Consider the following 23,335-nt stretch of genomic DNA (forward strand, 5'->3'; position numbering starts at 1 on the left):
CAGAAGCCAACTGACAACTTGCTAAGCATCCATGTCAGATCAGAAAGTAATGACTGAAATTTGGTCACTGAGTGAAAACTGATATAAAAAAATACAATAAGATCACAAGAATTAAGTTGTGAAGTTGAAAGCGGGAAATGAAGGAGAGGGAAGCTGAGCTCACTGTATAAAAACAATTTATTCTGTGGAAAAGCACCTCATCATTTCACCAACGGTTATATTTTGGATCAAGTGTCAACAGAAGGAAAGTGTTTGACTCTGTAGTCAAGATAAGAACAAAGCATTATAAAAATCTATGCTTTAGCTCACATTTGAGACAGCTGCGTCTGATGTAGTGAAGGGAAGGGAGAGCTTGGTGTGGGAAAGGAAAAAATAATTTATAAGGTGGGAGAATTCTTTTAAAAAGCTCTCCATGAATTGATGATCTGCCCGTACAATGGAACCTAGCAGCTAATCAAAATTCTTGAGACATGTTTGTGTGGGACAACACCAAGCCTGATTAACGGAATTGAGGTAGACATCGGCTGTGACCAGTACGGTTACTCTTACTCTAACGCAGCTCCCTGCTGTCAGACATGACCTCGCTGGTGTCTCAGCTGGTTGGAGGACTAAGCGAAGGCCTTCCCCACACCGAGCAGGTGAAGGGCCTCTCCCCAGTGTGGATCCGCTGATGTGTGAGGAGGTGGGAGGAGTGAGCGAAGGCCTTCCCCACACAGAGCAGGTGAATGGCCGGTCTCCAGCGTGTACCCTTTGGTGCGTGAGAAGCTGGGAGGTCTGAGTGAAGCCCTTCCCGCATGCAGAGCAGGAGAACAGCTTCTCCCGGGCGTGAGTGTGCTGGTGCTTAACCAGTTGCTTGGTACCTTTGAAGCTCTTTGCGCAGTCCGAGCACCTGAAGGGCCTTTCTGGTGCTTCAGCAGGCTTGTTGAAACAGCAAATCCTTTCCCACAGACGGAGCAGGTGAAAGGCCGCTCCCCAGTGTGGACGTGCTGGTGGGTCAGCAGGTGCGACAACTGGGTGAACCCCTTCCCGCACTCGGTGCACGTGAATGGCCTCTCCCCCGTGTGAACTCGCTGGTGGGTCAGCAGATTGGACAAGCTGATGAACCCTTTCCCACAGAGGGTGCAGGTGAATGGCCTCTCCCCGGTGTGGACCCGCTGGAGTGTCAGCAGGTGCGACAACTGGGTGAAGCCCTTCCCACAGGTGGAACATGTGAACGGCCTCTCTCCACTGAGCAGACACTGGTGAGTCAGCAGATTTGCAGAGCTTGTGAACCCTTTCCCGCACAGGGGGCACGTAAGTGGCCTCTCCCCAGTGTGGACTCGCTGGTGCGTCAAAGGCGTGGACAACTGTGTGAATCCCTTCCCGCACAGTGAGCAAGTGAACGGCCTCTCACCAGTATGAATCCACTGGTGTGTCAACATATTGGACAGGCGTGTGAATCCTTTCCCACACACAGTGCAGGCAAATGGCCTCTCTCCAGTGTGTACACGCTGGTGTGTCAGGAGGTGGGAAGACTGTGTGAATCCCTTCCCATACATAGTGCAAGTGAATGGTCTCTCCCCGGTGTGGCTGCGCCGATGAATTTCCAGCAGGGACGGGTAATGGATTTGCTTCCCATAGTCCCCACATTTACACAGTTTCTCTGCGACATGGGGGTCCTTACGTCTCTCCAGGTTGGACAATCAGCTGTAGCCTTGTTCGTGCGTAGAAAATACAGTACAGTCTCTCCCCACACAGAATGGGACAATGTTTGACAGGTTGTGGGAGTGCTTAAAGCTGTTTCCAGAGGTAGTAACTGGAACACTCCCCCTGGGGGGGCAGGGGGTGCATTTGTATGCCTCTCCCAAAGCTTTTAATTCTCCAGTCACACTCGTGTTTGAGATCTTTTCCCCACAGTCAGAACAGACAGACATTTCTCTCTCTGTACTTTCGAAAGACGGCTGTGACCGTCAGGTCTTAATGTGATGTTCAGATTCCATCTGCAAATCCTCCACTTCTAATGCCCTGTAAAAAAATGTTTACAACAGTCAGCACTAAGTACGGGACAAAAATTCAGTGCACAGTCTCATTTCTGCAGAATTTTCCTCATTCCTCTCTCAAGGTCACATCCTCCCTCCTACTCTAAGACTCACCAGCTGATGTTCAAACTGCCAATTCTTTCCTTTGCTCCACTTTATCCAACACAGCCTGTTTTTGCCTGACCTGCTGCGTTCCACCAGCATTTTATTGGTGTTTTTGATTGGCTTTTTAGCTGCTTTGGAACAACACTGTGGGCTGAATGGCCTGCTCCTGTGCTGTTCTATGTTCTAATATTCACTTCTGCTCACCGGCCACCACTGCAACATTTCAAATCTGGGAAACACACAGTCTGTCTGCTCGGGTGCCTCAAACTGATAGCTGCTTGTCCGCACCATGCCTAGCCATTTCCGATCTCTGCCATGACCTTCCCACTCATTCTTGCAGATCCAAATATGCCTCAATCCTTGTTAGCTCCAATAACAAGACATGGGAGCAGAATTAGGCTATTGGCCCCGTCGAGTCTGCTCCACCATTTTATCATGGCTGATCCTTTATCCCTCTCAATCTCATTCTCCTGCCTTTTTCCTACAAACTCTGACATTCTGATTAATCAGCCACTTTAAATATACCCAATGACTTGGCCTCTACAACTGTCTATAGCAGTGAATTCCACCACCCTCTGGCTAGATAAAAAGTCATAAAGAAAAAAAAAGATGGTATACAAAGGTAAGCTAGCCAATAACATTAATGAGGATACAGCGTTTCTTCAGATATATAAAGAGTAAAGGAAGGCATGAGTAGATACCAGACAGTTGGAAAATGATGAAGGAGACGTAATAATAGAGGAGAAGGAAATGGCGGACAAACTGAATAAGCATTTTGCATCAGTCTTCACTAGCAGTATGCCAGAAGTTTGAGAATGTCAGGGGGCAGATGTGTGTGAAGTTGCCACTACCAGGGAGAAATTTCTTGGGAAACTGAAAGGTCTGAAGGTAGTTAAGTCAGCTGGACCAGATGGTATACAACACGGGGTTCTTAAAGAGATGGGTCAAGAGATTGTGGAGGTATTAGTAATGATCTTTCAATAATTAGAACTGGCAAATTGCAAATGTCACTCTATTCTTCAAGACAGGAGAGAGGCAGAAGAAAGGAAAGTATAGGCCAGTTAGTCTGACTTCAGTGGTTGGGAAGATGTTGGAGTCGATTGTTAAGGCTGTGCTTTCAGGGTATTTGAAGGTCCATGATAAAATAGGCATAGTTTCCTCAAGGGAAAATCTTGCCAAAAAAATCTGTTGGAATTCTTTTAAAAAATAATAAGCACGAAAGACAAAGGAGAATCAGTGGATGTTGTGTGCTTGGATTTTCAGAAGGACTTTGACAAGATGCCACACATGAGGCTGCTTAACAAGTTGAGAGCCCATGGTATTACAGGAAAGATACCAGCATGGACAGAGCATTGGGTGATTGGCAGGAGGCAAAGAGCGGGAATAAAGGGAGCCTTTTCTGACTGGCTGCCAGTAATTAGTGGAGTTCCACAGGGGTCTGTGCTGGGACTGCTTCTTTTTACATTACAGGTGGCCCATTTTTCAAACATTCACTTTACGACAGCTCGCTGTTACGAAAGACCTACATTAGTACCTGTTTTTGCTAACCTAAGAGGATTTTTGCTTTTACGAAAAAAAAGACGCCCGCTTTATACGTGTGTTTACACCGAGAAAGACTACCATGACCGTGAAGCCTTGTGCAGGCAGTTGAGTGCACATGCATAGACGTGTACGTGCTGATTTTTTTCTCCAAATTGATTTCAGCTTGCTGTCTTCCCCATTCTGATAAGTGAAACAGCACCATACATAAAATATTTCCACTTTATATAGGCTGTATATTTATCATATCATTCCTGCTTTTACTATATGTTTGTGTTATTTCAGGTTTCATTTTAGGTTTGGTATGATTTGGTAGTTTTTTTTGGGTCTGGGAACACTCAAAAATTTTTCCCATATAAATTAGTGGTAATTGCTTCTTCACTTTATGACATTTCAGCTTACGAATTCATTGGAACGCTCTACCTTCGGATAGCGGGGGAAACCTGTACATGTCAATAATTTGGACCACAGAATTGATGGCTTTGGGCCAAGTTTGCAGATGATATGAAGATAGGTGGAAAGGCAGATAGTGTTGAGGAAGCAGAGAGGCTACAGAATGACCGAGACAGATTGGACAATGAAGTGACAAATGGAACTGTATGCTCATGCACTTTGGTAGAAGAAATTTAAAACGTAGATTATCTAAATGGAGAGAAAATTCAAAGATCAAGAAGCAAAGTTCTCATTCAAGATTCCCTAAAGGTTAATCTGCAGGTTGAGTCGGTGGTGAGGAAGGCAAATGCAATGTTAGGATTCATTTCGAGAGGACGAGAATATAAAAGCAAGGACGTAATTAATGTTAAGGCTCTATAAGGCACTGGTGAGGCCTCATTGGGAGCACTGTGAGCAGTTTAGGGCCCCTTATCCTAGAATAGTCGGGCAATCTGGGACCAAAGGCACAGCCTCAGGGTTTAAAGCCGTCCCTTTAAAACAGAGATGAGGAGGAATTTCTTTAGCTAGAGGGTGGTGAATCTGTAGAACTTTTTGCCACAGACGCTGCAGAGGCCAATTCACTGAGTCTATTTAAAGCAGAGGTTGATAGGTTCGTTATTAATAAAGACATCAAAGGTTTCAAGGATAAGAGAGGACTACAAGGAGGTTCACAAATGTGATTCCAGGATTGGAAGACTTATTGTATGAGGAGTGTTTGATGTCTCTGGGCCTGTATTCATTGGAATTCAAAAGAATTGAGGGGGGGGGATGGATCTCAATTAAACCTATCGAATGCTGAAAGGCCTTAGAATGGATGTGGACAGGATGTTCCCTACGGTGGGGGAGTCTACAATTAGAGGACACGGCCTCAGAATAGATAGATGCCCATTTAGAACAGAGGTGAGGAGGAATTTCTTTAGCCAGAGGGTGGTGAATCTGTGGAATCCATTGCCACAGGCAGCAGTGGAGGCCAGGTCATTGGGTATATTTAAAGCAGAGGTTGATAAATTCTTGACTGGTCAGGGCATGAACGGATACAGGGAGAAGGCAGGAGACTGGGGTTGAGAAGGAAATTGATCAGCCATGATGAAATGGTGGAGCAGACTCAATGGCCTAGTTCTGCTCCTAGATCCTATGGCCTTATATCTGGGAGTAATCTGAGAAAACCTCACCCAACCCAGACATACTGAAAGAGCAAATCTATGGGAACTGCTCAGCTTTTGCCTGCTGCAGATGTTGAAAATGCAGTAACAGTAGTTGGAAGATAATGACAACATTCAACAGTCTGAGTCAATTACACGTGTTGGGGAGAGTGTTGACATCAATTTCAGCATTCAGAAAGTGGCTTTGGTCTTCCTGATGTACAGTTGGAGGAAGCATCTGCTCCATCATCTGATGATCACACAATCAGGGAGAGTGGAGAGATAATGCAGGCTTTTCAACATTTTCTCCTCTCCAACTGGAAAACTCTCATTGAAACCAATCAAATATTGAAAAGCATGGATAGAATGGACATGGAGAGGATGTTTCAAATAGTGGGGTAATCTGGGGCCAAAGGCACAGCCTCAGGGCTTAAAGACATCCCTTTAGAAGAGATTAGGAGGAATGTCTTTAGCTAGAGGGTGGTGAATAGACAATAGACAATAGACAATAGGTGCAGAAGTAGACCATTCGGCCCCTTGAGTCTGCACTGCCATTCTGAGATCATGGCTGATCATTCACTATCAATACCCAGTCCCTGCCTTGTCCCCATATCCCTTGATTCCCCTATCCATCAGATATCTATCCAGCTCCTTCTTGAAAGCATCCAGAGAATTGGCCTCCACCGTCTTCCGAGGCAGTGCATTCCACACCTCCACAACTCTCTGGGAGAAGAAGCTCTTCCTCAACTCCGTTTTAAATAACTGACCTCTTATTCTCAATCCATGCCCTCTGGTACTGGACTCTCCCAACATCTGGAACATATTTCCTGCCTCAATCCTATCAAATCCTTTAATTATCTTAAACGTTTCAATCAGATCCCCTCTCAATCTCCTCAATTCCAGCGTGTACAAGCCCAATCTCTCCAATCTCTCTGCGTAAGACAGCCCTGCCAACCCAGGAATCAACCTAGTGAATCTACGCTGCACTTCCTCAATTGCCAGAATGTCCTTCCTTAAACCTGGAGACCAAAACTGTACACAATATTCCAGGTGTGGTCTCACCAGGGCCCTGTACAAATGCAAAAGAACATCCTTGCTCTTGTATTCAATTCCCCTTGTAACAAAGGCCAACATTCCATTTGCCCTCTTCACTGCCTGTTGCACTTGCTCATTCACCTTCATTGACTGGTGAACTAGGACTCCTAGGTCTCTTTGCATTTCTCCCTTACCTAACTCGACACCGTTCAGACAATACTCTGCCCTCTTGTTCCAGCTTCCAAAGTGGATAACTTCACATTTATGTGAATATGTAGAACTTTTTGCCACAGACGCTGCAGAGGCCAATCCACTGAGTCTATTTAAAGCAGAGGTTGATAGGTTCGTTATTAATAAGGATGTCAAAGGTTTTAATGATAAAAGAGGACAATGAGGTTGAAAGGGATAATAATCCTTTACTGAGCCAATTTCAGTGATGTTGTTTCTACTATGATGCCGCTCTCTGCAACCCACTAATCTAATTCACTATTCTATAGACTTAAATGTAAGCACTAATGTCTGCCATTAAATGATTAATTTTACTGCTGCTTGGTGACACAAACTCCTTTGCTATTTGCTCTTGTCCCACAGTTCATTCCCCGCCTACACCAACAGATCCAGGTCTGTAGATGCCAGTGCTGCTCCAAAAATCTAAAACTCACCCACTAGACCCATTCCTCAGCCCTCCCCACCCCCCATACTTCTAAACTCCACTAAGTACAGACCCGGGGCCGTCAAATGCTCCTCATACGTTAACCCTTTCATTCATGGTTTCACTCAAAGATTCAAATATTCAAAGTACATTTATTGTGAAGCTCTTCTCAACACTCTCCGATATCAGCAACATCCTTTCTTAGATGAGGGCTCAGAACTGCTCACAATATTCTGTGGGGTCTGACCAATGCCTTAAAAAGCCTCACTGTTACATCCTTGCTTTTTTATTCTAATCCTTTTGAGATTAATGCAAATTATTACATTTGCCTTCCTCACCATTGACTCCACTTGCTAGTTAACCTTTAGGGCTCCCACGTCCCTTTGCACCTCTGAACGTGCTCCCTGTTTAGAAAATAGGCCATGTATTTCATCTGTCGGTTCTTTGCCCATTCTAATAGTCAGTCCATCAGTCTGCAGACTCCCTGCTTCCTCAACACTACCTACACCTCCACTTTGTATTGTCTGCAAACTTGGCCACAAAGCTATCAATTATGTCATCCAAATCATTGAAATATAACTTTGAAACTAATTTGAAACTCATTGAAACTAATCAAATATTGAAAGGCCTAGATATAATGGATGTGGAGAGGACGTTTCTTAAGTTAGGTGAGTGTAGGGCCAGAGGGATGAGGAGATGAGGAATTTCTTCAGCCACAGAGTGGTGAAACTATGGAATGTGTTGCCAGGCACAGCTGTGGAGGCCATTGAGTACATTTAAGGCAAAGGTGGATAGGTTCTTGATTAGTCAGGGTGTTGAAAGTTGCAGGGAGGAGGCAGGAGAATGGGTTTGAGAGGAATATTAAATCAACTATGATGGAATGGCAGAGTAGCTGGATGACCCAAGTGGCCTAATTCATCCATAATAGTCAACTCCAACATATTTCCAACTACAGAAGATAGGCTAACTGGATTTAACTCACATTAATCTATCCAACTATCACAGGGCAACAATGGGGTGGGAGTCCAACTTTTTGGGGGATTTATTTCCGCATTTAAAAGACACTTATTTTATTGTAAACCTAGAATTACTGGCAAAAGATGCAACATTGACTAGATGTATAGTCTACCTCTGTCGTCAAACAGATACTGGACGTCACTGGTGACCCATCACCAAAGCCGCGCCCCTTTCGTCACTAATCCTTCATTGTTTCGTCACGATGAGGACAGAGCCTGTTTCCTTGACAACCCATACTGCCTTCCTTGCCCCTACCGAGATGGCAACCTAACCGCCTGGATAACAGTTCTGTCGGTGTTGTCCGGAACCCACAAGCACTCCAAGCTGTTGGGTCGTTTTTGGTGTTTGTAGACAGACTCGCGTGATGATAAGTTCCAAGCTGTGACACCGAACCACGGCTTACGGTCACTTTTCCGTCGCCTTCACTCATCAGCCAAAGAGTTTTGCTTCTTCAACCTCCAAGCGCGGTGAGACAGAAGCAGGGCGCATGCGCCGGAGGCCCGAGACCCTCCGTCCTCTGAGCATGCGCACTCACCTGTGCCGAGGGCAGTGCCCTGGACAATAATCACTGGTGGTTTGTTTCATTGTCGGTCTGCATCCCAGATTCTACATTCCTCAAGGTCTGAACGATTGCTAAGTTCAGCTCTAAACCTTTGGCACACAGGCCCTTACTAAGCACGAATCTCAACACAAAGTGTAGTCAGGCTTTTTCAATGACCCCTCTTGGGTGCTGGATTGGTGAACCCTTTAAAAATCAGTCTTTTGTTAAATAAATTAAACAATAAAATAATGGGATATTTAAACTTCATCTACAAAAGCAAAATCCAAGTAAGGCAGGTGTACAGAAACACTTCTGGATCGAATAGCTGAAACCGTGTCCAGCCGGCAGTAACCCATTAATCATGAAATCTCCTGGAGAAGGGAAGCAGGGAAGATAACTTCCCTCAGCACCCACCTATCTATCTGTGACCTTAATTTTCAGATTCTAGTTTTTCTTCACCCATTCTATCAAAATATTCAAACCTCTCCAATTTGAATATCTGTTTGTCTTCTTCTCCTTTGTGCTAAGACATGTGAATAACACCATAAGACACAGGAGCAGAATCTGGCCCATTGAGTGCTCTGCCATTAAATCATGGCTGATAACTTTTTTTATCCTCCTCAACCCCGGTTCACCGCCTTCTCCCTGTAATCTTTAATGCCATGTCCAATCAAGAACCTCAATCTCTGCCTTAGATACACCCAGTGACCTGGCCTCCACAGCTGCAATTGGCGACAAATTCCACAAGTTCACCACTCTTGGCTAAAGAAATTGTTCCGCATCTGTTTTGAAAGGGCGCCCCTCTATCCTGAGGCTGTGCCCTCTTGTCCTAGACTCTTTCTCCCCCCCCCCATAGGAAACATCCTTTCCACATCTACTCTGTCTAGGCCTTTCAACATTCCAAACGTTTCAATGAGATCCCCCCTCATCCTTCTGAATTCCAGCAAGTACAGACCCAGAGCCATCAAATGTACCTCATTTGATAACCCTCTCATTTGTGGAATTGTCCCTGTGTACATTGTCTGGACCCTCTCCAATACCAGCACATCTTTTCTAAGATGAAGGGCTGAAAACTATTCACAATACTGGCATTTCCCTGAAATTGTTAAACACACTGTTACATTTGCAGGATTGTAAACAAGTTTAAATGAAAGATGTGGTGCTGCTCCTTAAACTGGTTCTGGGCGTTGTTGAGGTCAGTGATTAGGGAAGTGAATTAAAGTGACACCAGATTGAATTGCTGACCAAAGAGGAGTTCTGCAAACTTATGAAGATGTTTTGCAGAGATTCACTTGCATGCCTTCTAATTTTACTGAAAATATGTTTATGGTCTTCTGCTGCTGTACCTCATCTAAAGGTTTGCCAAGAGATGCTCTTCTGAACACCTCTGATGTAAAGAGTAGTTATTTGAGTAAACACCACCTTCCAGCCATGCGTAAATAACCCCACTGCCTTGTGGGCAGCCTTGGGAGAGACGAAGGCAATGGCAGTAAACCCAGACAGCAAATCCGGAGTGGAGTCCCTAAGGCGGCTGGACGTCACTGAACATCCTTCCGGCAGCTCCTGCAGCCAAGCTGGTGCCATATGTCGTGCTTCATAAACTTTCCTTTGGACTACACTGGTGAGGCCGAGAGGGGGATCTTGACAACGGAACATCTCAGGATCTCATTTCCTTCCACCCAGGCTTGTGATGATGATGATCATCATCACCCATTGTCCTTCGAGACAGACAGATGCCAACCAACCGCCTTCCTGTCAGTTTGAAGCAGTCTGCCCATTCTCCTCTGAACCTTTCTCTTTGGATGTTGTTTTTTGTTTTTCACCCCAATCTCTGTGAACTCTAGAGATACTCAAACCACGCCGTTTTACACCAACACTCATTCCATGGTCAAAGTCACTTAGATCACATTTCCTCCCAACTCCAATGTTTGATCTGAACAACAACTGAACCTCTTGACCACATGAGATTGGCTAATTAGATATTTGCATTAAAAAGCAGTTGACAAGTGTACCTAATAAAGTGGCCTCTGAGTGTGTATATTCATTGCTCAGTAAGTGATCACTTTTACACTCAAGACACCAAACACTGATACTAAAATGTACATCAAAAGGAAAAAGCAATGAAAGTGTATGGCGGTCTTGTTGATGAGTCTGGTGACGTTAGAAATTCTAAATAATTATTGTGGATCAGTCTTTTTCATTAAAACATCACAATAATAATAGATAGTCAAAAACATAAAAGATTCTGCAGATACCGAAAAGCCAGAGTATCATACACAAAATGCTAGAGAAACTCAGTGGGTCAGACAGCATCTATGCAGAGGAATAAAGAGTCAACTTTTCAGCCTTCATCAAGACTGGATATTAAGGGGAAAGAAGCCAAAATGGATAATCAGGGAAGAATGTAAACCCATATCTATCACTACAGAAAAAAGTTACCGACCATCTAAAGGCTGTCAAGTCTTCTAGGGTATTGCGTTAAAAACACTGTAGATGTGTTTGTCATAATCTACAAAATTCCCTAAACTCTGGAAAATTCCAAGAGAATTGGAAAACCACCAATACAATTATCCTGTGGCCAGGTATGCTGATGATATAAAGATACTGTAGATAGATTAGCAAGTTGTAAGGAATTCACAAAAGGGGCAGCATGGTGGTGTAGGCATTGGCATAATGTTATTGCAGTGCCAGTGACCCAGGTATGATTCCGGCCACTGTCTGTCAGGAGTTTGTACAATCTCCTTCTTCAGGTGCTGCAATACATTCCAAAGGCACGCGTTAGGAGGTAAATTGGGTGGTGTGGGCTCGTAGAGCCAGAAGGGTCTATTACTATACTCTATCCCTAAAACAAAAATGTCTTCCAAAGGGTATGGATAGGCGAAGCACGGAGAAAATACGACATTTGAAATCTCACCTAAATCACTCGTAAATGTCTACAGATGTACCACGGCAAGCATTCTGACTGGCTACACCACCGCCTGCTATGTGAGAGGGGGTTGCTACTGCTTATCAAAATAAGCTACCGAAATTTGCAAAATTACTCAGATCCATCATGGGCACTGACCTCTGTAGTTTCCAAGACATCTTCAAGGAGCGGTGCCTCAAATAGGCAGCGTCCATCATGAGGGATCCCACCACCCAGCAAGTGTCCTCTTCTCATCGCTGCCATCAAGAAATAGGTATCGGAGCCTGACAGCACATACTGAGTGATTCAGGGACAGCTTCTTCCCCTCTGCCATCCGATTTCAGAACAGACATTGAACCCATGAATGCTACCTCACTACTTTTGTTAAATTTCAGTTTTATGCAATAATTTAAGCATATATATACACACACACATATACTGTAATTCACAGGTTTTTTCTATATTATCATGTATTGTACTGCTACTGCTAAGTTAACAAATTTCACAGCATATCCCAGTGATATTAAACCTGATTCTGATTCTGGAAGGAAGAATAGAAAGCAAATTCTTAATTAAATGGAGTGAGATCACAGGGTTGCAATGCAAAGAGATAGGGTCTTCAAATACAAGACACAGAAATGGTTGGCATGCAGGCACAGCAAGTAATCAGCAATTCCCAATCAGTGCTGGCCTTTGTTAAAATGGATAGGAAGTTTCAAAGTAGAGATCTTTCCTGTGCACCGGTGAGACCACATGAATACCTCATTCAGTTTTGGTCTCCATTTGTAAGAAAGGATGTACTTGGACTGAAAGCCATGCAGAGAAGGTTCACTGAGGGAATGAAAGGGTTCACATCTGAACAGAGGCTGAACTTTGGCAGGATGAGTAGTGATCTTACTGAGGGTTGGATACAACTGAATGGTTTCTGAATGTTCCATGTGCAGCAATACCTGGAGCTAGAGGGGACATTAATTCAAAATAAGGGGCCACCCATTTAAGATTCAAATGAGGAGGAATTTTTTTTTTCCCTTAGAGAATAAAGATTCTGTAAAATTCTCTATCCCAGAGAGCTGAAGAAATGGAATTGTAAATGAAACGTACACTCAGTAGCCACTTTATTAGGTGCCTCCTAAAGTGGGCACCAAGTAGTCTTCATGGTCTTCTGCTAGCCGGTCCACTTCAAGGTTCGACACATTGTGCATTCAGAGATGCCTTTCTGCAACCACTATTGTAATGCATGGTTATCTGAGTTACTGTCACCTTCCTGTCAGGCCATTCTCACATTAGCAAGAACTACCGCTCACTGGAAGCTGTCTTTTGTTCCTCAGGCCATTTGTTGTGCATGATTGGCAGTTTTTGAGATACTCAAACCACCCTGTCTGGCACCAACAGTCATTCCACAATCAAAGTCACTTAAATCACATTTTGTCCCCAACCTGATATTTGGTTTGAACAACAAATAAATCTCTGGACTACTTCTGCATGCTTTTATGCATCGAGTTGTTGCCATATGATTGACTAATGAGGTATTTGCATTAATGAGCAGGCATCTAATAAAGTGGCCACTAAGTAAACTTGGATTTAAGCTAACGGTTTATGGAAAGACAGTGGAAAAGCAGTGTCAAGGCCAAGAACAGATTGGCCGCAATCCTATGGCATTGGAACTGGAAATGGTATTGGTGTATTGATCTCTCATATTGAGATACAGTGAAAAGCTTGTCTTGCATACTGTTCGTATGGATCAAATTATTACACAGTACATTGAAATAGAACAAGGTAGAACAGCAACAGAACACATAATAAAGTGTAACAGAGAACGTGCACAACAGAGAAAACTCAAGGAGTCCTTTGGCCTTCTCCTATTTCTTAGGTAGTTAGCTCTTCGCAAAGTGCAACCTCCGTGGACGCTGCCCTCTGCCTTTAATTGGGCCTGCAGGCTTATTTTATCAGGCATCTCCATGTCTCAGTAACCTGACTCCAATTAGCCATCTCTAGGTGGTTACACAATCACTTGGGGGACTACAAACCATAAAACCATGATGTATAGGAGCAGATAAGGCTACTTGGCCCTTTAATTCTGCTCCATCATTCAATCATTATTGATTTTATTTTTCAACCCATTTCACCCACCCCCCTCCCTCTAACCATTTATTTATGCACATTTTATCCCATACCCATACTTCTAATCTTTATCTTTACATATAATTCTTTATTCTTTATAATCGTTCTATTTTTATGTTGCTGTTTTTTGTTGCGTGTCATGCCAACACACCACAACAAAATTCCTAATTTGTGTAAATGTATTTGGCAAGAAGATAGAAGATCTGGGCATAGATATTCTTTTTGAGCTGTTTAATGGCATATCTCAGTCTGGTGTTTTGCCTGGCGATCTCTTGAAATCAGTATTTATAACTCGGCCAAAAAATTCCTGGAACTATTGACTGCGAAAATTATCAGTCTGATTAGTCACATAATAAAGATTTTGTTGAGAATTGTTCTGATTCGAATTAAAAACAAGTTAAGGCCAGAAACTTCAATATGTGTTTATTGAGGATAGAGGAACTAGGAAGGCAATTTTCATACTACCAATGCTTTCAGAAAGGGCAATTGAATGTCAAAATGATGTCTTTATGTTTTACTGATTTCACTAAAGCGTTCGACAAAATGCAACATGAACAATTATTTCAAATTCTCGCTAAACTAAACATTGATGGAAGGGACCAACAACTGCTTCAAAATTTATATTGGAACCAAACAGTGGTGGTAAAAATTGATGATAATATAAGCAGTTTGACTAAAATTCAAAGAGGAGTTAGACAGGGATGCATTGCCTCACCAGAATTATTTAATATCTATACTGAAATGATTCTCAGAGAAATAGAAGACCTAAGTGGGATAAAAATTGGAGGTGTTAACATCAACAATACCTTTCTAATAGCATGTGCTGCAGAAGACCTACAAATCCTCCTAGACAAAGTAGTACAAACAGGTGCAGGTTTTGGTCTAACCATCAACTGTAAAAAAAACAAATGTATGGTAATATCAAAACAGCAGGATACTCCCAACTGCCAATTGTACATCGGTAACCAAGAGATTGAACAAAAGACCAGTTTTAATTACCTTTAGCTTCACTCCAAGTGAGGTAAGGCTGGGTAAGTTCCTTTCAAAGGAGAATGTTTCAAAAGTTGAGGCAAGTATTGGGTAGGTCATGGTTTGTTCATCCTGCAGCATGTGGGAAATCAGGGATACTCCCAGTGTCCCTGACAACTATGTGTGCAGGAAGTGTGTCCAACTGCAGCTTCTGGCAGACCGCATTGAGCGTCTAGAGCTACGGTTGGATTCATACTGGAGCATCCACGATGCTGAGAAAGTTGTGAATAGCACATTCAGTGAGTTGGCCACACCGCAGGTAAAGGCTACACAGTCAGAAAGGGAAGGGGTGGCCACTAGACAGCGTAGCAGTAGGCAGGTAGTGCAGGAGTTCCCTGAGGTCATCTCCCTCCTAAACTGTTGGGGGAGATGTCTCATCAGGGGAAGGCAGCAGCAGCCGAATTCATTGCACCATGGGTGGCTCTGCGGCACAGGAGGAAAGGAAAAGGAGTGAGAGAGCTATAGTGATAGGGGATTCGACTGTAAGGGGAATAGATAGGCGTTTCAGCGGCCGCAAACGAGACTCCAGGATGGTATGTTGCCTCCCTGGTGCAAGGGTCAAGGATGTCTCTGAGCGGCTGCAGGACATTCTGGAGTGGTAGGGTGAACAGCCAGTGGTCGTGGTGCACATAGGTACCAACGATATAGGTAAAAAATGGGATGAGGTCCTACAAGGTGAATTTAGGGAGTTAGGAGATAAACTAAAAAGAAGGACCACAAAGGTAATAATCTCTGCATTACTACCAGTGCCACGTGCTAGTCAGAGTAGAAATAGGAGGATATTTCAGATGAATTCGTGGCTTGAAAATGGTGCAAGGGGGAGGGATTCAAATTTCTGGGGCATTGGAACCAGTTCTGGGGGAGGTGGGACCGGTACAAACAGGACGGTCTGCACCTGGGCTGGACTGGAACCAATGTCCTAGGGGGAGCGTTAGCTACTGCTGTTCAGGAGGTTTTAAACTAATGTGGCAGGGGGATCGGAACAAGTGCAGAGAGACAGAGGGGTGTGAAATGAGGGTAGAAGCAAAAAGTAGTAAGGTGAAAAGTAAAAGTGGCAGGCAGGCAAATCCAGGGCTAAAAGCAAAAAGGGCCACTTTTCAACATAATTGTATAAGGGCTAAGAATGTTGTAAAAACAAACCTGAAGGCTTTCTGTGTCAATGCGAGGAGCATTCATAATGAGGTGGATGAATTGAATGTGTAGCTAGTTATTAATATGCAGATAGTTGGGATCACAGAGACATGGTTCCAGGGTGACCAAGGATGGGAGCTCAACATCCAAGGATATTCAATATTCAGGAGGGATAGACAGGAAAGAAAAGGAGGTGGGGTAGCATTGCTGGTTAGAGAGGAGATTAATGCAATAGAAAGGAAGGACATTAGCCTGGAGGATGTGGAATTGATATGGGTAGAGCTGCATAACACTAAGGGGCAGAAAACGCTGGTGGGAGTTGTGTACAGGCCACATAACAGTAGTAGTGAGGTTGGGGATGGCATTAAACAGGAAATTAGAAATGCGTGAAATAAAGGAACAGTAGTTATGATGGGTGACTTCAATCTACATATAGATTGGGTGAACCAAATTGGTAAGGGTGCTGAGGAAGAGGATTTCATGGAATGTATGCGAGATGGTTTTCTGAACCAACATGTCGAGGAACCAACTAGAGAGCAGGTCATTCTAGATTGGGTATTGACCAATGAGGAAGGGTTAGTTAGCAATCTTGTCGTGCGAGGCCCCTTGGGTAAGAGTGACCATAATATGGTGGAATTCTTCATTAAGATGGAGAGTGACATAGTTAATTCAGAAACAAAGGTTCTGAACTTAAAGAAGGGTAACTTTGAAGGTATGAGACATGAATTACCTAAGATAAACTGGCAAATGATACTTCAAGGGTTGACGGTGAATATGCAATGGCAAGCATTTAAAGATCGCATGGATGAATGACAACAATTGTTCATCCCAGTTTGGCAAAGGAATAAACCAGGGAAGGTAGTGCACCCGTGGCTGACAAGGGAAATTAGGGATAGTATCAAGTCCAAAGAAGAAACATATAAATTAGCAAAAAAAAAGTGGCACACCTGAGGACTGGGAGAAATTAAGAGACCAGCAGAGGAGGACAAAGGGCTTAATTAGGAAGGCAAAAAAGATTATGAGAGAAAGCTGGCAGGGAACATAAAAACTGACTGTAAAAGCTTTTATAGATATGTAAAAAGAAAAAGATTGGTCAAGACAAATGTAGGTCCTTTACAGTCAGAAACAGGAGAATTGATCAAAGGGAACAAAGACGTGGCAGACCAATTGAATAACTAATTTGGTTCTGTCTTCACTAAGGAGGACATAAATAATCTTCCGGAAATAGTAAGGGACCAAGGGTCTAGTGAGATGGAGGAACTGAGGGAAATACATGTTAGTAGGGAAGTGGTGTTAGGTAAATTGAAGGGATTAAAGGCAGATAACTCCCCAGGGCCAGATGGTCTGCATCCCAGAGTGCTTAAGGAAGTAGCCCAAGAAATAGTGGATGTATTAGTGATAATTTTTCAAAACTCCTTAGATTCTGGATTAGTTCCTGAGGATTGGAGGTTGGCTAATGTATCCCCACTTTTAAAAAAGGAGGGAGAGAGAAACCGGGGAATTATAGACCAATTAGTTTGACATCAGTGGTGGGGAAAATGCTAGAGTCGGTTATCAGAGATGTGATAACAGCACATTTGGAAAGAGGTGAAATCATCGGACAAAGTCAGCATGGATTTGTGAAAGGAAAATCATGTCTGACAAATCTTATAGAATTTTTTGAAGATGTAACTAGTAGAGTGGATAGGGGAGAGCCAGTGGATGTGATATATTTAGATTTTCAAAAGGCTTTTGACAAGGTCCCACACAGGAGATTAGTGTGTAAGCTTAAAGCACACGGTATTGGGGGTATGGTATTGATGTGGACAGAGAATTGGTTGGCAGACAGGAAGCAAAGAGTGGGAGTAAATGGGACCTTTTCAGAATGGCAGGCAGTGGGGTACCACAAGGCTCAGTGCTGGGACCCCAGTTGTTTACAATATATATTAATGATTTAGATGAGGGAATTAAATGCAGCATCTCCAAGTTTGCAGATGACAAGAAGCTGGGCGGCGGTGTTAGCTGTGAGGATGATGCTAAGAGGATGCAGGGTGACTTGGATAGGTTAGGTGCGTGGGCAAATTCATGGAAGATGCAGTTTAATGTGGATAAATGTGAGGTTATCCACTTTGGTTGCAAGAACAGGAAAACAGATTATTATCTGAACGGTGGCCGATTAGGAAAAGGGGAGATGCAAGGAGACCTGGGTGTCATTGTGCACCAGTCATTGAAGGTGGGCATGCAGGTACAGCAGGCGGTGAAAAAGGCAAATGGTATGTTGGCATTCATAGCAAAAGGATTTGAGTACAGGAGCAGGGAGGTTCTACTGCAGTTGTACAAGGCCTTGGTGAGACCGCACCTAGAATATTGTGTGCAGTTTTGGTCCCCTAATCTGAGGAAAGACATTCTTGCCATAGAGGGAGTACAGAGAAGGTTCACCAGATTGATTCCTGGGATGGCAGGACTTTCATATGAAGAAAGACAGGATTGACTAGGCTCGAAGGGCCGAATGGCCTACTCCTACACCTATTTTCTATGTTTCTATGAATCTACCTTGGTAGCTTTATATCACAGGATGCTAGAAGTAAAGTAGAAATAAAAAGAAGAATTGCCATTGCCAAAACCAACTTCCAAAAAATGAAACCCATTTTTACCAACAGGCACATTTCTTTGACAACAAAGCTTAGGCTACTAAAATGTTACATCTGGTCAATCTTGCTTCCAAAACATGGACTATAACACCAAAGAAACTTAGAAGCAACAGAAATGTGGTTCCTTAGGAGAATGCTGAAAATATCACATAGAGATAGGGTAACTAATGAGACAGTACTCCAACATGCCCACACAAAAAGATCTTTAATGAGAACATTAAATGAGAGGAAACTTAAATTCCTGGGCCATGTCATCAGAAAGGGAGAAATAGAATGCCTTACATTACCAGGCGGTGTGCCTGGGAAACACAGAAGAGGAAGGCAAAGAAGAAAATATATGGACCCTCTGAAAGGACCAACAGAGCCAAGTGTGCAAGATATCATTGACGCTGCGTGGAATTGTTCGATGTGGAGAGCCATGATCACCCGAGCGTGTAACGTGCAAGGCACATAAAGAAGAAGTATATGGCAAATAAAGGTGATTCCCTCCTTCACCCTCGATTCCACCTCTCACCCACATGCACACCAGGAACAATTCACAGTGGCCAATTAACCTACCAACCTGCAGGTTTCTCGGGAAAAGGGAAGAGCTGGAGAAAGCAGAAGAAATCCTTGTGGTAGTAAGAAAAATAAGCAAACACCAACCGGTCAGCAGTTGAGGTTGGGATTGAACCTGCGTTGTTGGAATTGTACGGCACAACTCCACCAGCCATACCATGAGTGACGCCCTGCATAGGACGGTGGGAAAGTGTGACTGAAAGTGTGTACCAACCTGCTGACACAGCAACACAAGACCACACAATTAGAAAACAACAGATGAACGTACAATACTGGCATCTCGCAAACGATGCCAGCACTGCCATATACAAACATATGTACATTCATCAGCAATGGTATGAAATGAACAGTCTGCAAAGCATTCTTCACTTTGGATCATCCAATTTGAAGGCAGGATATAGGGTTAATGGCACAATTCTTAGCAGAGTGGAGAAACAAAGGGATCTTGAGTACCACGTCTATTGATCCCTTAAAATTGGCATTCAACTTGATGGGGTGGTTAAGAATGTGGCTATGTTGGCCTTCATTATTTAGAGGACTGAGTTCAAGAGTCAAGAGGTAATGTTGCAGCTCTAAAAAACCCACTTCAATTTCTGTGTTCAGTTCAAATCACCTCATCATAAGAAGGACGTGGAAGCTTTAGACAGGGTGATAAAGTTATTTTCCAGGGTGTGTCCTGAATTAGGGAGAATGTTTTAAGAGAATATGTTGAATGGAATTTTTCTCTTTGGAGCAAAGGAGGACGAGAGGTGACTTGAGAGATGTACAAGATGACGAGAGGCATGGATCGAGTAAATGACAGAGATGTTTTCTCAGGGTTGAAATTGCTAATATGAGGGGGCATAATTTTAAGATGATTGGAGGAAAGAATACTGAGGGGATGTAAGGGTTAAGTTTTTTTTACACAGGGATCGGTGAGTGTGTGGAACACCCTGCCGAGGTAATGACTGAGGCTGATACGTTAGCAACATTTAAGAAACTCGGAGATAGACAGATGGATGATAGAAAAAAAGGAGGGCCATGCAGGAGGGAAGCATTAGATTAATCTTAGAATAGGTTAAACATTGGCACGACATTGTATGCCAAAAGGCCTGGACTGTGCTGCTATGTTCCATCTTCATTCCCATCCTCAGAACAGCACTCCACATGTGACTGGGTGAAGTGTTGAAACCTACTTCCAGAATTATTAAGTGGATGACCTATCTTGTATTGCTATTCATGTCCCCTGATTCACAGAAAGAAGCCAGACTTATGCCTCTGGCTCCACACAAAGTCAGAAAATGGCTAAGGACTCTGAAAGCTGCAATAGCTTTAGAACAAGAGGAGATCCTGGTCGTAACCGTGAAGAGCTCAAATTCAGAATGAGTGCCACCCCTAGCCACACTCTTTCACTACAGCAACAGCACTGTCCTCAGCACCCACTGCTCGCTGAAGTTAGGGCAAACCATGCAGTTATATCCTGTCCACAAGGGTCTGGGAAAATCCAGTCAACAGGATCCAGTCAATGGTAAGCTTTGTAAGCAGCAGCATCGAATGTCAGTTACCAAGAAACTGACTATCCAGGCCAAGACCCCCTCCTCAGTTTCTCCCTCCCAACACCACCCACTCTCTCATTTGCTGCCATTTTTGTCCTCTATCATGTGTCCATCCTGTCTGTGTTCAAATTCACTGACTTTTGTCATCTCACCTACATGAAGAACAGTGAATTCCAGATTCTCACTACATTGATTTGCAGGAGCCTAATGTCCCACATCACCAGATTAAGATATTCAGAAGCCTGGGATTGAACACAGTCTTGACAGCAAGGAAGCTCCCGTCACCTCTGTTTCCTTGGCAGGCGAAAGAAATTCGGCATGTGGCCGTCAACTTCTACCATTGTTAGCAATGCATCATAGAAACCATCCAGTGTCGATGCATCACCACTTGGTTTGTCAACTGCTCTGCCATAACCTGAAGAAACTTGTTTTTTCTCAACATTTATTTATCACGTATTTCATTATACTACTACCGTAAAGTTAACAAATTCCACGACATATGCGGGTGATATTAAACCTGATTGTGAAGAGAAGCTTTTCACTGTATCTCGGTACATGTGACAATAATAAACCCTGGAGGGATTGCAGCTGCGGTGAGGGGATGTTGTTATTTTACAATGTTCCGTGTCTGGAGTTCGCAGCCGGGGGTGTTGGCGGAGGCAAATACCACAGAATTGTGTAAGAGTGTCCTTAGAATGGCATATGAACGGGCAGAGGCATTATATTAGCAAATGGTACTAAATTAGTTCGGTACCCACCGTGGGCCGGAGGGCTCGGTCCAGTGCTGTTGCCAGGGGCAACAGAGTGCGTTGCCAATCACCCGGGCAAGTCACGCCCCCTTCCGGTTCATCCTCGGTCAGGTCGGCAGCCACCCGACGCGTGCGCACTGGGTCGCCACCCCGGCTGAAACATTACGCACGCGCAGTCTGGCGGCGACGCCTGTGAGTGCGGATACTTCAAAGAGTCGGCCGAGCCTGCCGGGAGCGCGCCTCGCTGCCAGGGGCAACGGCCCCATCGGCACGCTACTGACGTCATCACCTGACACCAGGTGACTTGAGGCAATTTGAGTGACACCTCCAAACCCGGTGCCTCCCTTTCCCTTCACGACGTGAACAGTCCGCCTTCCGTTCCGTTTCCCAAATCTGACGACTGCTTCATGTACCCATACTGTAACCAACTTCCAGTCTGCCCCCAAACTTCCGACACCCCTCTCCCCTTCCTGGAGACAGATATACACCTACAGACCCTCACAACGATTTCACCCATACCTCTTCCCACCCTGTCCTTTTACTTCATTGGGGGACGGCTTTGTGTTGAGCCCCTCTGCTTCATCGCCAAAAGCACAATTCCTCTGGGGGGGGGGGAGGAAATCATTTTAATTCCCATTCCCATTCTCATTTTGACACACCGGTTCATGATGGGGGAGCAACACCTCATACTATTCCATCTGGTAGCCTGCAAACTTATGGCATGAAAATCGATTTCTCCTTCTGGTTAACTTCCCCACCCGCCTTCCCTCTTCTTCGATTCTCCTCTCTGGCCTCTTACCTCTTCTCATCTGCCTATCACTCTCCTGGAGTCCCCACCCCCTCTTCCCTTTCTTCCACGGTCCACTCTTCTCACCTATCAGATTCCTTCCCCTTCAGCCATCTACCTTTCCCATCACTTGGCTTTACCTATCCTATCACCTTCCCCGCCCCATTTTATTTGTATCTTTACCTTTCCTTTCCAGTTACGAAGAGTTTCAGCCTGAAACAACGTTTTGATAGTTGCTGCCTCGGTTCCTCCAGCATTTTTGTAGGTTGCTTTGGATTTCCAGTGTCTGCAGAACTTCCCATGTTAATTCTCCATAACGTCTTCCATCTCCAAAGTTCTGATTAAATTTATTATTGAAGTACATATATGTCACTATAGACAACCCTGAGATTCATTTTCTTGTGGGCATTCACAGTAATTTCCAGAAACACAATAGATTCAAAAAGATCACCCAAACAGGATGACAACAAACTCAAAATAAAAAGAAATAATAATAATAGTAATAATAATAATAAATATTATTATTAATAAATAAATATTGAGAACATGAGATGAAAAATCCTTAGGTTGTAAGAAATTTCAATGATGGGGCAAGTGAAGTTCAATGATTTTATCCCCAATAGGCTGGTCCTGGACTTATTTCCACTTGACATGATTAACTTATTATTATTTAATTATTTATGTTTTTATATTGCTATATTTCTGCACTATTCTTGGTCGGCGTGGCTGTAACGAAACCCAGTTTCCCTCGGGATCAATAAAGTATGTCTGTCTGGTTGAAGAGCCTAACAGTTGAGGGGTAATAGGTGTTGCTGAACCTGGTGGTGTGAGTCCTCAACCTTCCAGATGGAAGCAGTGAGAAGACAGCGTGTCCAGGATGATGGATGTGGTCCTCCTGCAAAAGCATTCCATGTAGAGTGGTGGGGAGGGCTTTACCCATGATGCACTGGGCCACATCCACTACTTTTTGTTGGATTTTCCATTCAAGGGCATTGATGATTTCATACCAGGCCACAATGCAACCAACCAGTATACTCTTCAGCACACATCGATAGAAGTTTGTCAGTTTTAGATAACATGCTGAATATTCACAAACTGCTGAGAAAGTAGAAGCAGTGCTGTGCATTCTTTGTGATGTTACTTTTACAGCTGGACCCAGCACAGATCCTCTGCATTGTTAACACCAAGGACTTTAAAGTCACTGACACTTTCCACTTCTGATCCCCTGAGGGGAACTGCCTCATGGACCTCTGCTCCCTTCCTCCTGAGGTCAATATCAGCTCCTTGGTCTTGCTGACAGGTTGTTGTTGTGGCACCACTCAGCCAGATTTTCAACCTCCTTCATATTTGCTGATTTGACACCACCATTTATTCCACCAATGACAGTGGCGTTGTCAGCAACTTTAAAT

General features: G+C 43.8%; 1 protein-coding gene across 4 annotated transcripts; it reads right to left on the minus strand.

Moving 5' to 3' along the window:
* Window positions 1–163: 163 nt before the first annotated feature.
* LOC132381633 (gastrula zinc finger protein XlCGF8.2DB-like) lies at window positions 164–21,205 on the minus strand. 4 transcript variants are annotated; one of them, XM_059951199.1, is made up of 3 exons: window positions 8,053–8,427; window positions 6,466–6,590; window positions 164–2,004 (listed from the first exon to the last, which is right to left on the minus strand). In XM_059951199.1, the coding sequence occupies exon 3, from the start codon at window positions 1,536–1,538 to the stop codon at window positions 609–611; it is 930 nt and encodes a 309-aa protein (XP_059807182.1). In that variant the 5' UTR covers window positions 1,539–2,004; window positions 6,466–6,590; window positions 8,053–8,427; the 3' UTR covers window positions 164–608. The 4 variants fall into 4 exon arrangements, with proteins under 4 accessions (XP_059807182.1, XP_059807183.1, XP_059807184.1 ...); XM_059951200.1 differs by lacking the exons at window positions 6,466–6,590; window positions 8,053–8,427 and adding an exon at window positions 21,149–21,205; XM_059951201.1 differs by lacking the exons at window positions 6,466–6,590; window positions 8,053–8,427 and adding an exon at window positions 14,314–14,334.
* Between the last annotated feature and the right edge of the window lie 2,130 nt (window positions 21,206–23,335).

This window comes from Hypanus sabinus, chromosome 26 (assembly GCF_030144855.1).
Source record: "Hypanus sabinus isolate sHypSab1 chromosome 26, sHypSab1.hap1, whole genome shotgun sequence".
NCBI classification, from domain to species: domain Eukaryota; kingdom Metazoa; phylum Chordata; class Chondrichthyes; order Myliobatiformes; family Dasyatidae; genus Hypanus; species Hypanus sabinus.